Genomic DNA, 15,350 nt, shown 5'->3' with positions numbered 1-15,350 from the left:
GGGGCCTGAAAAATTATTTACATCATTTATAAGAATAAAATATACAATTTTTAATAAAAAGTATATATCCTTTTGTGTTGAATTAGGATCTTACTACTAATTTCCACTTTCCATTTCAGATTCACACCTAAAAATGCTCAGAGTATAAACTTCTATAAAACTAGTAAATCTCAAAACATGGGAACTTGCAAATAATTTCCCCCACTTATTACTGTAGTTAGAAAAAGACAATAACTAACATTTTTTTAGACCATTAAGTTAGAAGTCATTTGGCAAAGCACTTAGGCATATAAGCTAAACCAGAAGACATCAGGAACAAGACTTTGCAATGTTTCAAACACTTCTCATACTGGGGTAAGTTAATGAATGAGAGTTCTCCCCATAACTACATTTTCTACAAGTTACCTCAGGAAAAACAAATGTTCACAATTGTGCCCAAAGTACCGAACAAACAACAAAAGTGCTTATTTTTTTTCATCAGCAAACTACCACGATGGCTCCTTTACCATGCCCCTTCAGGCTGTTCTTTTAACTGGCTCAAAGTGGTATCTACAAGGAGTTCTCTACTTCTCAACACAAATGATAAACACTTCCTTATCAAAATAGTGCAAACAGGAAGAAAAAAAAGTGCCATCAACATAAGTAAACTGCAGGAAAAGAAGGCAGTTGAACACCATGACCTTGCTCTGCTGCTTCAGAGAAATCAGTAGTACTCTTCTCAGCACACCAGGCCAATGTATTATTATTTACCACCTCATGCCACCATCACATGCAGAATGGATTTGGTCTTTGGCATATCCTCCTTCATAAAAGTAAATGCACCTGTTCTTTGTACTGTGCATTAAAAAATGTCAAAAGACTTTCAATACAATAATCAATCAAATCACTGAGTAATTAATATATACAACTCTGTCTTCCCTTTTTCCCTTTATAGCATTCTTTGGAGTGCATAGTAAAGGCTACAGTGACACATCACATACAAAAATCAAGTTGAAGTTTTATGAAAAATACTCAAGTATTTTTAGCATTTATGTACACCAGTTTGTTTACCATATTCTCTCAGACTTTCCTTAGACATATATTTGATCCTGTTTCTTGGACAGATGACATTTTTAACCTGTGAAGTTATAAACTGTTAACTATAAAAATTAGGCATTTAATCCTAGTACTGGGAGAAGTAAATTTTAAATGTATTCATTAAAGTGATGTTGCATGAAATACCGTTGGCATTAATTTGTTCCATTGAAAATTCCAGTAAAGAGAGAATACTATAAATTAAAAAATACAACAGAACTCTAAACATTTTGCATCTTAAAAGGCTGAGGCCAAATGTAAAGAATTACCATAAAATTGAATAAAAATTGCACTTGTACATTAACAAACTAATTTTAGCCCCCATTAATAACCTTGTTACTTTTCCAAAAAGAAGTAATAAAAAATCAAGTAGCTCATTTCTTATGGCTTCACACAGTGAAGTTCATGCTTAAATTGATCAGAAGAAAGTTGTTCAATAGCTATCTTTTGTGAACATGTCATCAGTTTCATCATCGTTCATCCCTCTTTGATAGCGTACGGAAGAGAAGGCACTCCAGTGAAGACGCTTCTTTTTGTAGAGGTACCATACCAGTCCAGCAATGAAAACAAAGATAATAAGCAGGGCAAATGCTACAGCCACACCAGTGTGATTAGAACCTGAAACAGAACAAAAGATGAATGGCTATTATTTAAGAGTTTTGGCAAGAATATTTTGTCACAGGGTTGATGCTTAGGTAGCTACACTTTACTACTGCACAGTTAGCTCAAGCCAAGGCAAACTGCTTCCTACTAATAGTCTTGACTTCATCACATGGGAAGTTAGATGCTGATACATGTAGGAATGCATTATCTTATATTTGATCATTCTGTTGTTAATTTACTACTATTTCAGGTTTGAAGGGACCTCTGGAATTCAAAAAAACCTAATTGCAAAGGCTGCTCTCATTTAGAGGTTTGTATGCTTCATAAATCTAATAAGATCCTGGGCTCCTCGAAAGGAAGGTAATTATACTCCCTTCAGACTGAAAAGATCTTGTTGAGATCTTCCTTAGTGGCACAAAGTTTAATCTATTCCTGCTTTTCCACTTCAGTGAAAATGTATATAAAATCAGAAAGATTCCACTGATTCTCAGGAACTTGTTTGCTTAGTGCTCAGTTAATTGCTTGGTTTCCTGTACAAAGCCAAGGATGAGGGAGTCTTTTTCTGGAGCTATGGGGTGACATTTCCAGAAGCTTCCCTAAGACTGAAAACACAACGTGCAGTACCTGCTTACTCAATATCTCTTACAAGCAGAACTCTTTCTGATTCCACCTACACAAACTCACCCATGACAGATACCCTGTGGTAAGAAGCAATAGCAATTAGTCTACACTTTCTGGACATTTCTGTTCTCTTCCTCATCCACAGAGTAGATAGTGAGAGCCAGGAGAAAGTACATTCCTAGACAATCTGTCTCTGAATGCAATTTTATGCCTAAACAACAACAGAAGACTCTTGCTTAGGCAGAGGTACTTGATGGATTCTTTCGTGAATTGCACTTCCATTATTTCAATACAGAGTATATCCAGTAAACCAGAAATTCCTGAGAAGTCTCTACAAAATTAGGTCTCTGCTAAAATAATGCTTCCATACCTAAAGGAGCTTTACAAACCACTCTGCTTCGACTACGTGCACAGTCAACCTTGGACCACAGGCCAGTTGTGGACAGGATAACACTGCATTTTTCATTGGCTTCTGCAGTTTTGTTCTCCCAGTTGACATAATTAACTGATGAGCCGTCCAGCCAGTTCAGGGACTGTCCTGTGGAAAAAAACCTTACATAATCTAGACCACCAAAATATTCTGTAATGCTACATGATGTCATTCACAATCTGTTGATTTCTTTACACTGCTAAAAAGAAAAGGGCTGACTGTCCAACCCATATATTAAAAGCAGAAAATATGAACACACAACTTTTAGCCACCCCTCTTCTCCAGACCTTTAGCAATTGATACACTTGCATCAAACACCAGGCACCAATAACAGAGGTGGGAAAAATTAATTTCAGGGACTCCTGATTACCCTAACTGTGCAACAGGAAGAGATTTAACTACAATGAAGTCCAAAGTGCTTTAAAATGTTAAATGACAGATTCTAACCTCAAGCAGAAGCTCCTGTAGGTTGCCAACACTACAGAACTGTTCTTATTTGAAGATTTATGCATTTATATTTATCCAATGAAACATTCATGCTCATACATTGTCTCTACTTCTTACCCTTAAAGCTGTGATCCAGGCCAAGCCATACGTTCTTGGTGATGAGATCATGTTCCTTTATGTGTGTGCTCACAAAGGCATTTTCATCTGCATCCACTATAGTCAGAAGGGTTGCTGAAGGATCTAAGGGGCAGAGGAAACCAGTCAAAATTGCAACTTCCACAATTTTTCATGGTGCTGGTACACTGAGTTTTCTGTGGGAACAATGACTGTGGGAAAGGGTTGGCTGATCTAGGCTTGTAAAATTATCCTAGAATAACTTTCAGAATAAAGACAAGAACCTCCCATCCCCTAAAATACAGATATTTTATAAGATGGCTTCAGATGGCTGGTTATTCTAGCAGGTTATACAGAATAAAATGGGAGTAAATTACTGCAGCTGCAGACTGGAAGACATCAAGAGATATGCCTGTTGAGAATTACTAGTCTTGCCCAAATAATAGGTTTTCAAAAATATAGTTGAACAAAAGCTCAGCATTTTTCTGAGTAAATTTAATTTCTAAATCAATCCTCCCACTGTAGCTCAGGTTTTTTATGTACAGTAATTAAGGAATAAGAGGGGGGAAAGAGCATGCTAGAGAGGCATGGTCCAAGTGTACCCATCCTCTACAATTACATATTTATGTAAGCCAGATGCTTTCTCTTTCAACTAGCAGACCAAATTGGACTCGACAGAAAACTACATCCAGGACTGGGTTTTTAAGATCCTAAACAGTGAGTCGAATGTCACACCATAAGATAATTCCATAAAAGAAAGTTATGACAACCACTAACTTCTACCTTAGGATGATCAAAACCTCTCTCCATGAAACTGATTAACACTGTCTCTGCAATACAATTCCCCATGTAGTTCAGCAAACAGAGAAACTCAATTAATTTGACATAAAATTAAGTTTTTTACATGCTTTAATATCTAAAACATATATGGTCTTTGAACCATTTGATAGGTTAAGCAAGCTCCTTATTAGTAAGCAGCTATGGCAAGGACATAATAAGAAAGCCCAGCAAACAGCAATAACTTGCAATGCAGATAAAATGTTTTCCTCCAAACTATAAGCATTAAATTTCTGAATCTTCTCTAACTGGATACCTGCATTTCATCTGCCAATACCTGTGTGCCAAATGATCTGTAGTATGTTGCAGTATTTTATTAAGAATTTTCATCAGGTGTTCAAAGATAAAGCTTGCTATTGCCTTTCCTAAAGCAGCATAAAAATGGCAAAGCTGAAGTATAACCAGTGTAAGATTTTAGGTTGTTGGGTTTGATTTCTTCTCAAATAGTGGACTTATTACAAGTTGTAAAGTGGTAAAGAGTCTAAACTTACTCAGCTTCTGGCATATTCTCTTAGCCTCTTCCACGTTATACACTGAGAAATTGTAGAATGCCATGTCAAAGGCATAACAGTGATCCCTGTACTGTTCCCACTGCAGGGATCCACTGCTCTGCGGGCATCCAGAGGCTCTGCTTGATTGCTTTGGCTCTAATTTTCTCTCTGCAAAGACAAAGAAATTGATGTTATTTCTGGTGCAGCAGTTTGTGCACAGTCTCTGGAATAACAGGACAATAAGTATTAAAAAGGGCTACTACTCCTACCAACAACCACTATTCCATTAGCTTACATTCCTTATTCTTTGTGTCATGTACAAATTTATTTAAAAATTAGCATAAGACAAATTCCAAAGGCTTGGGAACAATTTTTAATCGCTTTTTTTGTGGGGTTTGATATATATATATATAACTTGTTTGATATATACAGTTATATATATTTGATAAGTACTTTGATTTAGAAAAGATGCATACATTTGATATTCCTATCACAGGTGATCAAGAATTTAACAGATTTGATTTCACCACTGGAATGATGTGGATTTTTCTCCCTGAAGTATTAAAAAGTGTTTTATCATTCCAGATAGAAAACTCTTCTTAAAAAGGGAACCATGTGCAGTATTTCAACCTTCATTCCTACATCTAAATACAACATGTAAAGACAACTTAAAAATAAAACTTACTGTTTGGAGGGCTGTAGCAAATGGCACCTTCAGCAACATTTGTACATTTTGTACGGTTCCAAAATCCTTTAGTATCCAACAGAACACAGTTCTCAGTAGTATTTGAGTTTTCCAATTCCCAGGGATAGTAGTCAAAGTCACTTCCATCTGACCATTCAAAATTAGTTTTGCTTCCCTAATCGAAGAAAAAACCCACAACTTTTAAACCACATATGACTGCTTTAAATGTCATCCATCATGAATTAAGTCACATAGCAATATTTGTCACTTGTAGAGTGATAAATTAAAGAGCAGGTGGTCTCATCTAAATTCACAGCAAATAAATGTAGAACATAGTCTGCACTTTCTTAACATGGAAATTTTTATTATTTGTGAGAACTGAGAAAGGACAGCATGTTTGCAAGTTTAAATCTGCAATGAGCCTGTTTTATCCTATGGGAAACATTTTAATTAGTTCCACCCTGCAGTCTCATTTAAGCAACCTGCCTTCCTTGCTATGAACATCAGTGAATACACTGCAAACTGCTAAACTGTTGAGATTGCCTCAGTGAGTAGAACTGGGCAGCTCAGGGATGGCTTGCAGTGCTAGCTCCTACTTCAGATACGTTCCTGGAAACTCATGACAATGAGGAGTCAGTTGTGAGGGACCCATTCACAGCTTTGTGCAGAAATGACACACCTCTGCAGAGGAGTATTCCTGTCAACTAACTACTACGACCAGGTCTGGCAGTGAGGGCAGCAGGGTCAGGGCCACAGGCTTTTGGCTCTAGGATAAAGCAGACAGAAGAGGAAGATGATCTCCAGCTGCCTCCTGCTGTTGTGTTTCCTGGGAGAAAGGACACTGAATTTACTGAGAGCCATTTCCTGACCTGCTCTGGAGAGCCAGTCCTGAAGGTTCCACACAGCCTTGTCTGTCTCAATTTGCTAATGAAATCTGATTCAACAGAGGACCCTAAAGTCTGAAGCCTCTAGGTGCAGCACTGCAAATCACACTTCCTTGTGCTGCAAGGAATGCTTTATTATTTTAAACTGTCAGGTATTAGGAAGAAATACCTTATTGTGCCTACATTCACCAATATTTAGTATTAACACGTTACACAGGACTGAAAATATACTACATGGAAAAGAGATTCCAAGGAACCAGAAAAAAACACCAGGAAATATTTTGTATCTTGTCCAAAATATTATTTACAGATCTGCTACTGATGTCCCCAATAGTACATACTTACATCATGAATTGACAACCCAAGCCACAGAGGATAACCATCCTGTTTGACAAGATCTTCTAGAAATAACTGTTCTGATTCACTGTGCACGCTTGCTAAATCACTGTTATTTTGTTGGCACAATCTCAATGCTTCATACCACGTCAGTTTTTTCTGAAGGATCCTGTATGTTCTGTTTCCATGTGGAATAGCATCAGGCAGTGGAGGCTTGTGCTGTTGGTGCCCTATTACAAAGAATAAGGAGATAAGCCGTGTGCATTTCTTTCATGTTACTTGGAAAAATACTGAAAGCATTAAAATCAGCTTATATCAGTGTAACTTAAGCATTAAAGTGCTCCATAGAAGCCGCTTCTATCAAGTTTACTTTTGCTACTTGGAACACTGAGTTCAGCAATTGCTGGATGAGCACAGCAAACACATTTCTCCTGATCAGAGTGTAACAGCAGTGATGCAGACTGACCAGATGATCCCAGATGCTCATGACAACGTGTTTCACTAGGAGCAAAACCAAAGCCTTTTTCAACAGGAACCATGATTTAAATTATGAACCTCATCCAACATTCCAATACTACTCACCCCTTTCGATTTTACAGGCAAGAATACTGTACATGTTGTAGTGATTAGCATGCCAACTTTGAGAATAATTATAAATATCCCAAAACCCATCAAGATTTACACCAGCAAAAAAACTGTTCTTCTTTATGATAGGTCTTCCCATCCTCCAATTATTGTAATTCAGATGAGTTTCATCATACCACTTGAGAATTTTATCTGTGGAAACATTGCATATTTATTAAACCACTGGCATTATGTATACAAACACCATTTAACTTTGATTATATTAATGATATTAACAGATGTTCACTTTGGAAAAAATGCTGGGATACTGCAAGTTACTCTAAATCAGTTCCACATGCAATGCTAAATATGTTAGCATTACTCATCCTGGCCACTTTAATTCCTGCTTTCCAGGGAAATCAAATTTAGACTAAACAGAACATATTGGAACTAATTATCACTCAAACAGAGAGCATGTCAGATTATTTTCTTCTAGAAGTACAAATATACATCATTGTTGTAGGTTTGCATTCGCTTTGACTTTAGCTATAAACTGAAACATGCAAGAAACATGCACTTAATGCTGCAAATTTTGTTTCTGATCCAGTTAATAAGAAAAAAAACCAAACCCTTAAATCTTACCACTCTCATCATAAATCACACCCAGCCAGACCCACAGAGCCAGACCGCTGAATGAATGAAGCTGCTCAGTAACAAAGTTATTTTCTTCTTCATCTCGAACACTCAGAACAAATGCTTCCGGGTCTGTTGAAAATTTTTTTACATTACTTTCTTAAAAAATTCACCTTTAAGTTAAAAAATAAACTTTTTTTTTCTATTACTGTTAACAATTATTACAGATAGGTTAGCATCTGTAAAGGCCAGATCTTTAACTAATTGAATAATGCAAAACCAATTTTCAAATGTATTATTAACAGTACTATCCCTGGTTTTGTTGATAAGTGGAAGATTTCAGCTCCAGAGATATTTGTGGGCCCTACTGTCACTTGAAGTTGTATGCAGCAAAAATTCTCTGCATAGATCATAAAAATACCAGAAAACTTTAATGATTTGCTTGAAATGCTCTAGTGGAGAAACAGTATTAAGAAAAAGATTGAATAAATTCACAAAAAAAAATAAAAATAATTTTTGGAAGGGAGAATGGCTGAAGGTTTACTGCAAGAGGAAAGGTGTTCCTAAAGTTATACGTTATTCAGGATGGACAGAAAACATCCACGTGCATTTCAGTCTATTTACTTTGTTCACCTAAGTGTTCCACACAGCAAAGCTGGAGGCAGCAGGAAGTCATGAAGTAAATTTAACTGTAAAGCCATAATGTTACTAAGGGTACAACCATTACTCAAACTATTTAAAACTGGCCCATTATAACAAAAACCCCAACCAAACACAAAAACCTTGCCATATTTCAGCGCTCTCAGAGTTCAGGAGCTCCAAGTCTTCAACTCTCCCATCCATGCCCTGGCACTTTTCATCAAGAGTAGTGCTTGGGCAAACAGCATCAGGCAGTGCTACACTACTGCATTACTGCTCCAGCCTCTCTCAGCATTCACTCTCCTGTCTGCCATTGTAAGACAGTGACTCAGATCTAACACTCATCATCTCCCCCAAGCTGATCTAAGTCCATAAATGCCTGCAGTATGACAAACTACTTACTCATGTTCCTGCATAAATGATGAGCTTCTTGAGGCTTCAGTTCTTGCCATCTATTTTTTGTTATCATGAAAGTGTAACAGTTGTTTCTAAATGATATCCAGGGTGTATTTTTAATCTTATGTGGGCACTTCACTTGTGTAACATGTTCTTTTTCAGTCTTCTCTAAAAAAAGACAAGACAACATTAGGACATGAATTACTAATAACACCACCTGACCTGGCACCCCACAAACCACTTTCAGGTACCACTTAAAAACATGCAAGACAAATTAAGTTGTCATCCTTTAAATGTGCTGTTTTCGGTTTCCTCACAATGGTGACTTTTTAAAGTAACAAAACCAGCAGTAATTTCTACTAAAGAATACAGATACTTGCAAGTTTTCACAGCTACTTTAAATCGGTTTAAAAATAAAATCCCTCCATAAAAGTGCTAAGTGTAGGCCAATAAACTAAAAGCTTTTATTGCCTGTAGTGCAAGTACTAGATCACTGTAACAAATAAGCTACTTAACAGCTAGCAACACATGTTAGTTCTGCGGCTTTATCTAATACTTAAAGAGTGAGACGACTCTTCCTGCAGCTCCCTGGCTTGTAAACACAAAATAGTTAATGATCTCCTAACACCACACTTTACTGTGACTCAGGCTGTACAATGGCTTCTGTTCCCTCACAGAATAAAACCAAAGCAAATCACAATGGTCTTACAGGGAATAAGTCTCTGATGATCTCTCAGAAAAATCTTTTTCTGAAGGATACACAACTAGCACAGCTCTTTCCTGGAAATAAAAAAGCACATCCTACTATATCCTTGTCTTCTTATAATTAGTAGATATTTAGAAGGGTTTTGTGAATTTCAGATGATGTTAATTTTCAATTCAGTGTCTATTGTTCTCCACATAGTCATGCACCTTCTCCCTGCAGAAGACTTCCATGTCTGAACAGATTTCAGAAGGTCCCAATATTAAGATGCAAATAATACAGAGGTATTTTAATCTTCTAACACAGGCAAGTGGGAGAGATTAGTATGCAACAATCTTAGAGAAGCAGTGCAAAGGTAGAATCAGTTGGCAATAAGGGTACTGACCCAATGCCTCCATGATGAATTTATTTCTAAGGTACAAGAAGATCAAGACCAACAGGTGCATGCCCCCTGTTTTTGAAGTCAGTTTTTTATTTAATGGCATAGAAATCAGACTGTCGGAGGAAATGTAAGTTTAAAAAAGCTGTAATTTTGAAGTCACAAGCTAGAATCATTGAATACATTGTGCAATAAAATAAAAGTCAACTTTTATAAGAATTATGGTAGCATACATACTTTCTGATGCATAGCAAATAGCACCTCGATTTTCAGAGGAGCATTCAGAAGTTTTCCAGAAGCCATCAGTGTCCAAAAACACACATTCTTCGTTTGTTTCTTCATCATCTTCAGACCAGCGACTAAAACTCACATGTTTCCCATCCAGCCAGCCATAATGTTTTCCACCCTAGAAATATTTAAGGAAAAGGGATGAGCTTACACAGCAAAAAAATATAAGGTGCAGAAAATGATGCAATAATATATTTACACTGGCTAGACATTTTCAGTGTCTGTGATGAGAACTCTGTGTCCCACTACTGTCATGAGCTGATTTCCTGCTCACAATATAATAAGCTTTGTTATTTTAAGTTCTGCAGTTGCAAAAATACCAATTAGCTGAATGAAAAATTATCCAAAGGTGATGATTCACTACTGCACTTAGGGAGGAAGGCCTAGCAATGAGATGTGCAAATTGCATCATTTCCATCCACAAAACAATGGTGGATATAATCTCCCAGTCTTGGAAAACTGGTAATAACTGAGAAGAAAGTCCACTGTCAGTTATTCCATATTGAGTTGAAAGTATTTCATTAAATACTTAATTGATTTAATATATTAGACATGCTTCTGCCCTGGAGGACGCAGGAAAAAAAAACCCACATACAAGCAGCAAGCTATCCTTCAAAAATCTTACATTTCAAAGTCTTTGGGAAATCCCCCTACTGTTGTGTAGTTTATCTTGTATTTTTCTTTTGTATCTGATTTCAGCACTGGAGTAATAAGTTCTGTTGACCAGGTGCATTATAATTTCCTTTCATGTGACATTTTAATTGTGCCTAAATAATGAAGTGATGCAATAGTGAAGAGCCAGTGCATGCCTGAGCTATATGCCCCAAAATGAATCATTTGATCCTCGCTTACAGATAAAAAAAATCAAAAGAGATGGGAAAATAGGTCATCTGGTTTCCCCATTTTCACTAAGATTAAACCCTTAAAAAATTTAAAAATATTCCCCATAAAGTATATACTCCAATTTCTGTTTTCCCCTACTTTGCTAAAGTGCTCAGTAGCCCAGAACTGACAATAGAAGAACATAACACCACAGTGCTGAGTGAGCGCCACCACACTTTGCAGGAAAGGCACTTCTAAAAAAATTTAACTTTCTTCTTGCAATTATCTCTAGACTTATGTGCTTGACAAAAGATATAAACCCTGTCAGCAAGCCCAAGACATCCCATTAACAGCTCTCAATCCACAATGAAGATTTTCAAGAGGTCCTCCAGAAAATAAAGATAAAAAGCAAAACTTCTGCATTACTGCAAACATTTTGACCAGAAAAAAAAAAATAGGGAGAAAGAAAAACATACTAAGCTGTCTCAGAGATGCCTCCCTCAAACTCAAAACATGGGCGCAAATAACTTGAAGCAACAACAGAATCTAAGTTAAACTTCAGAAATGTACCTCCACAAGTATTCAATGATTCATTTTGTATTTTATTTGCCACTTCTAGTTTCTCCCTTCCAAAACAGATTTTTTGGGTCATCTTTCTAGAGTGGTACTGTAAACAGCAGTGATGATATTAAATGGCAACATTCATTAGTCATTACTCGTTATTTGTTAACAAAAGAGATGATGACTCAGTAACCTATATTGCTACCATCCTACAATATATCCCTTCATTATCAGTATTTTAAAAGAATTTTATCAATCATCATCATCATCAATTCATCTAGTGGAGCTCAAGAAATATGTAACTTGGAGAACTTAAGGTTTAAAACGTTTATTTTGAGACACTCCAGAATGGTTATCCCAAAATCAGAAAGTAATTTGTCATTGCATTTCTTTAACTTGGGTTTTGTTTCACAGAACTGCAAAAATTACCTTAAGCCACAGTCTGAGGAAAAAAACAAAACTTACATCTCTGCTGAAGAGTCCAGTCCAAAGTGGGTAATTATGAAGAGCAGCCTGAACAGCAAGAAAAGCCTGCTGGAACTGATCTGTGATGCTAACCAGCTGCATCTTATTATTTATGCATGCAGCCATTGCATCATTCCAGGACAAATTCTTCAGAATTAACATGTACTGAACATTTTGATAGCTCAGTGTTTCATTAATGACTTGCTCTGTCTGGTTATCAGCAGTTCCTATACATGAGAAAGAAATACAGTAATTAGGTAGTTAAATACTGTAATATATTTTAAACTCCCAATGTCTCTGTAACAATCAGAAAAACCTGTTTGACTACACTTGGGAAAAAAAAAATCTTTGATAGTAGATAATGCTGATAATTATAGTTAGAAGTAAACATCTTAGATAGATAGAAATACATATATTAAAATAATTATTTTCAGCCAATGCATTATTAAATATCTTTTTCTCAACTTAGGTTCACATCTTTTTTATATGTTATTTTTAACTAACTGCTAAATAATTTACTAAATTAAAAACATATTCTATAACTTGAATTATAGAGCAAATGCAAGAGAGCAAGTGCTCTCTGCTGTAATATAGCAACAGCTAAACTTGACTCATTTATCTCTGTGGAGCCAGCCTGTGGATTGATGCTTATGCAAATCTAAAGAGCCACAAAACCTGTCTATGCAGATCTTGGTACAGCACAGACCCAGAACTCCTTACTGCCATCCATGAACATAGTGAGAACTGTTTTTGCCTCCACTTAAGGAACTGCAGAAAATCCAGCTTGAATAGGGAGGGATGTAATTCACTGTTTGTGCTCTGAGCACAGAGTGTTATCACAGCTACCAGCACCACACCTGAAGGCACACAGCTCAGTGATGCATGGCTACTGCAGTTAATAGAAGATGCAAATACTCCTGTGGGTGGTAAGGTTAAGCATACAAATGGTTAACCCCAAAAGCTTTATACACAAAAATAAATTCTTTCTGCAAAAGGCAGAACCCTCCTGATATTTAAAATATTTGAAGTAGAAAAAGGCTTGCCAACGGTGAGGGGAGGCGTCTCTCTATAAATAACAGTATATGAATGGCTGATTGATAGGCTGACAGGGCCATTTTCCAAAACACAAGATGACAGAAACGCAATATTCATTTGATATTTACAGCTTTCAATAGATCAGAAAATTGACAAGGCTTAAACAGATTGCTTCAAGTGGTTTCTGTCTTCTGCCAAATATTTTCACTTAGTAAACAGCTACAAAAGAGAACCATGGAACCCAGGGTGCCATCACACATCAAGGGGTACTAAATTGGAAACAAGGCAGTATGTAAAATGTTCATTTCTGAAAAAATAATTGCTGATGATTATCATCTCAAGAAATTCAGCAAATCATAATCATGCCAAGATTTCCAATGAACATGAATCATCTTTTTCCTGGGGATAAAGCCCTAGACAACCTGGAGTCTCACAACTGTCCCTACAACCTGCTGAGATCCCTCTCAACCCAAACTATCCTTAGATCCCTAACACAGTATAAAACCAGACCACAGCAGGACACAATCTCAGACAGTCCAAAAACCTTTCTCATTACATCTTCTACAGCTGTGGCAAAGAAATGCTGAGTATTTAGTCACTCCAGACTAATAAGAGATTGATATAAACAGATATATTGACAACCTCCAATTCATAGAAGTCTCCTTTTCACATTGTTATGGCATCTTTTCAATCCAGACTTCTAATCTTAACACTTAGAATTTCTGGAGTATTTGGCACTGAGTAAGAAGATTTTGTATGTTAAATGAAGGTGTGGGGGTGGGAGGTGGAAATCTCTGCCTATTTCAGAATGAAGAAGGTGGGTTTAGTCTTGGGCGTTTTGTACACCTAGGTTTCTTTGTGATGGATTTTTTTTTTAGAGGATAGCATGTTCAACACTTAAAAGGATTATTGACATAAAGGAGCCTACTCAGAATGCTGAACATTAGCCCATAGCAGTAATTAAATGCACATAATAACTATATGTGTTTGATCTTATTCCAGTAATTGGTATTGGCCAACCCACATGGGTACATCTGAATATTATTTTTAGTTCAGATTAAAAAATCCCACTCATACCAACTTTCAAGTTTGCTCTGGGGAGAGACCAACTTCAACATTAAGAGTCTATGATACTTTATATTCTCATAGAACTAAAAGACAGAAGATGTATTTAAGGAGGCTATAAATATTGTGAGATTCCTTCCTAGGCTTCTGACTTCCACAGTTGTGAAAAGGAAAAAGGTTTCACTTGTTCCACTCTTCAGTGTACATGACCTCTCTACCCACAGAACATTAAATACCCGTCTGCTGAAGTATAATTCCACTGAAACAGCATAAATTCTCTCAGGAAAACAGATTCTCCCTGAACTGGGCTATGAAAAACAATAGGGAATATTCTGAATGGCTGACAAAACAGGCCCCAGATCCTCCTCTACGCTGCTTTTGTAAAATTTACCTGCTCAGTCTCTACAAGACTCTTGCTTTTCAAGTGAAATCATTTATATACATAAAAGTATCCTGGCACATGCACCTTAAGTTTAAACTCTGACTGCAACTTATTTTGACTCTTCAGACTTACCTACAGACCTCTGGCATATACCCAAGAAGTGCCTGTCAGCACAAGCTGTGAAATTCCATGTTCCAACATATTGGGATTTGGGATCATTGAGGATTACACCGCACTGATTGTTAAATTCTTCATCAAAAAGCTGAAAAACAGAAATATCCTTATCAGACTCAAATAAGGTATAAACACACTTGTGGAGAGGTGAAGTGACATGAGACTAGGAGAACCCCAGCTGTCTGAACTTGTTTAAGAAGTTTCAAAGGAGTGGTGCAATATAGCTTACCTGTTTTACAAACACTACCAGGTGCCTGGACTGAAGAAGTTTTCCTAAGCTAAATACATTTCAGAAGTCATCATCCAAGTAAAGGTAAACAGAACTCCAGTACTGTCAGCCACCCTGTTGGCCAATTAAAATGACTAACTGGGGAATTTGGTCCATTACATGGGTTTTAATTTTTTGACACAACATTCCAAATTTCATTACTCAATAGGCAAGAAAAGCCAAAACTCAGAACTTACATCCAGTGGAATTTTCCTTAATCTTCCTGTCAGGAGTGGGTGAAAGTTACTATACAACAGTTTACTCTCATCTATCCATTTGTTTTCCCGTGTACTGAACAGGAACTGTAAACCAATCCAAATATCTTTTGGCAGGCCAGGAAGCAAGGATGTTATATAATCTGTTGGACAGAACAGTAAATGTACATATAGTGGTTAGGAAAACAACAGTAAATATCTAAAAGAATACTTCACATAAGTAAGACAATGCAATCCCT

At 36.7% G+C, this 15,350-nt stretch overlaps 1 protein-coding gene across 1 annotated transcript in view; it reads right to left on the bottom strand.

Annotated features, from left to right (window-relative positions):
• Nucleotides 1–803: 803 nt before the first annotated feature.
• Nucleotides 804–15,350, bottom strand: part of LY75 (lymphocyte antigen 75) — a 42,842-nt gene continuing 28,295 nt past the window's right edge. The window contains exons 23-35 of the mRNA XM_062498401.1: nt 15,094–15,254; nt 14,587–14,716; nt 11,973–12,199; nt 10,074–10,242; nt 8,761–8,922; nt 7,729–7,851; nt 7,105–7,299; nt 6,532–6,752; nt 5,303–5,477; nt 4,618–4,785; nt 3,293–3,415; nt 2,669–2,836; nt 804–1,692 (exon numbers count right to left, since the gene is read on the bottom strand). Of these exons, the coding sequence (XP_062354385.1) occupies nt 1,508–1,692; nt 2,669–2,836; nt 3,293–3,415; nt 4,618–4,785; nt 5,303–5,477; nt 6,532–6,752; nt 7,105–7,299; nt 7,729–7,851; nt 8,761–8,922; nt 10,074–10,242; nt 11,973–12,199; nt 14,587–14,716; nt 15,094–15,254 (2,207 nt within the window). The 3' untranslated portion in view covers nt 804–1,507. The remainder of the gene's footprint in view (nt 1,693–2,668; nt 2,837–3,292; nt 3,416–4,617; nt 4,786–5,302; nt 5,478–6,531; nt 6,753–7,104; nt 7,300–7,728; nt 7,852–8,760; nt 8,923–10,073; nt 10,243–11,972; nt 12,200–14,586; nt 14,717–15,093; nt 15,255–15,350) is intronic.

The sequence above is a fragment of the Cinclus cinclus genome, chromosome 9, assembly GCF_963662255.1.
Source record: "Cinclus cinclus chromosome 9, bCinCin1.1, whole genome shotgun sequence".
Taxonomy (NCBI): Eukaryota; Metazoa; Chordata; class Aves; order Passeriformes; family Cinclidae; genus Cinclus; species Cinclus cinclus.
This window is presented reverse-complemented; position numbering and strand designations above follow the sequence as displayed.